The following is a 2,444-nucleotide window of genomic DNA, read 5'->3' as shown; positions in this document are numbered from 1 at the left end:
AGTACAGTACAAAGTGTAAGTCTTTCCGTACTGTGTACTGTAGTCAAGACATTCAACTTGAGTCAATCTCTCCATAATAAAACCATACTCGAAATCATCAAAACTCTTGTCTCCAACTTTGTTTACTGCCTAGTGGTCATCATCAGATTATTCAGATAGAATCGAGCTCAAGGTTACTTGTATACTTTACATCATCGTTTGTAGAAAGAGCTTGCTAAATTATCCCAAATGCCACCTGGAAGTGCGCCCGTTTGCGTCTGGTGCCAAGCGACATCCACCACCATGTGGCATCGTCTGCCCAACGATCAAATTGTATGCCAAATTTGTTACACTAAGCGAAATTTACTACCTTCCTCCGATAACAACGATAGTTCAACTCAGAAGAGGAATACTAGTAGTAGTACGGCTAGTAGCAGTAGCAGTAAGGGAAATCACCGGGATAAAGGCAATGGTAGCAGTGGACGTACACGCTCGCAAGGACAAGCGAAAAGCTCGCTCGTATCCAAAAGGGGTAGACGAAGTTTGAAAAAGAGAAAGGTAATTTACTCATAATCCTGCCTTACGCTCGATCTACTGATTCATATGTCCTTTTATTATGGAGGTCTTGATTTCAATGCATTTTCCTCCAATGTAGTTTTGTACACTATACTCATGCCTAACAGTACCTACTGGAACTATAAACACTATACCTCCATAGCTAATATCTCTACATTGACCTTTTATCATTAGCCGATTAAAGCTCCTTCAGCTGTGGCATCAATCGTAACCTGCAGTAGAATATTTTATCAGGTAAGTACAGCTATCATTCAGGATTACTATATCATAATTCATAAGTCTCATGGTTTAATTATATTCGTGTCTATGTATATTAACCATTGCCAATGGCTAACATTCATGAGACTTTCATTCATACGATCATTATACAGTAGTTGTATATCAGAATTCACTACAGCCAATTCTCTTTATTGCTATTTTGTACACTGTACAGTACGCGTACGACCGCATGGTTTGGAAATCTTGCAGGCTTAAGTTAAAATTAAATTAATTTAAACCGTGACTTTAACACAAATGCGAATAGTTCACATTGGAATTTTTTTCAATTCGTACAGTAATTTAATAAGATAATCATAGATGGCTTTGTTTGATCAAAAACACAAATTACTAACGTTTACGGTACGCTATGTACAGTATTTTACAATACTCTGTTTCGGTAAGGTCTACAGTCTACACCTGACCTTAATTAAATAGACAAGTAGCTATAGTATCGTAGATGCAGAATAAAAGCAGTTAAAATACGATTCCTAATGAAATTTAACGAACTTAGAAATGTCATTGCTAAATAATTCGTCCAATGCTCCAGTAGTTTTTGACAGAAATGAAGGATTTCTATTATCCACACAACTATTATAACATTCTGACTATACAATACTGTTTTTATTCAGGGTATAAAGTATCAAGTCGGTGATATCGTGTCTTTAGTGGATATTCAAGGTGGAATATTTTTTGCGCAGATTCGTGGGTTTATGCAAGATCAGTATGGTGAAAAAAGTGTCGTATTAACTTGGCTACTCCCTACTCAACCTTGTCCTGATCATTTCGATCCATCTATTTTCGTCTTAGGTAAAGTGACAGTTATAAAAAATCAACTGCTTTTAAATAAAGTAGGCGTAGAATCTCACATTATCTTTAAACCAGCCATGCTAAATTAAGTACGTGTACGGCTGATATGCACATTTGCTGAGATGAATTAAACATATCTCAATAACAGGACCTGAAGAGGAAGTCTGTAGGCCAATGGATTGCATAGAATTCGTTTGTCACAGTCCTGCCAAGTTCTCTGCTGCCTTACCGACACCTTATGCGGCTTATGCGCCTCTTGTACAACAATCCGATGCTATAGCATCATTACTAGCTGCTGCAGAAGAAATCGATAAATCGCAATCGCCTTGAAATCACCCTTGCCACTTTATAAAGATTGGTTGAGACTAAAGTCTTGACTCTATGGCCTCATGGTCTGTATAGGCACACAAACGGTTTTCTATAGAAACTGACTATAAGATATGGCTAGTATTGTATTGACTATGAATGAGGTAAATAATTATCATTGGTGTACCTATATCACATCCTTAATGCTTTACAGTAACTTGCTATTTCGATTCATGTACAGAACTGACCCTGTTTCTTGCTAGACTTAAAAATTGTCTAATCGATTATTAAGCACAAGAAATTTATTTATTTCAGTAAAACAAAAAATCGTAGATATTACCTGTTTGTACAGATTTTAAATAGTACTGTATAAATTTTATATGTGTATAGCTGTTCATATTGGTTGATATTTGTTAAATGTTTATTTGTAAATTAATTTACCGGAATGTTTTCATTGGCTGATAAATTTTGTTATAGCCAACATTAACTTAAAACCTCAATAAACAACTACATGACGT

The 2,444-nt window shown here is 35.8% G+C and overlaps 1 protein-coding gene across 1 annotated transcript; it reads left to right on the top strand.

Moving 5' to 3' along the window:
* Nucleotides 1-228: 228 nt before the first annotated feature.
* On the top strand, nt 229-1,950 carry TRIADDRAFT_53798 (uncharacterized protein; the record flags this gene model as incomplete). The annotated part of the gene is made up of 4 exons (XM_002110098.1): nt 229-537; nt 730-789; nt 1,443-1,620; nt 1,769-1,950. The coding sequence occupies 4 exons, from the start codon at nt 229-231 to the stop codon at nt 1,948-1,950; spliced, it is 729 nt and encodes a 242-aa protein (XP_002110134.1).
* Between the last annotated feature and the right edge of the window lie 494 nt (nt 1,951-2,444).

Source organism: Trichoplax adhaerens, genomic scaffold (assembly GCF_000150275.1).
Source record: "Trichoplax adhaerens TRIADscaffold_2 genomic scaffold, whole genome shotgun sequence".
NCBI lineage: Eukaryota > Metazoa > Placozoa > Uniplacotomia > Trichoplacea > Trichoplacidae > Trichoplax > Trichoplax adhaerens.
Note: the sequence above shows the minus strand (reverse complement) of the source record. Positions and strands in the feature narration are given on the sequence as shown.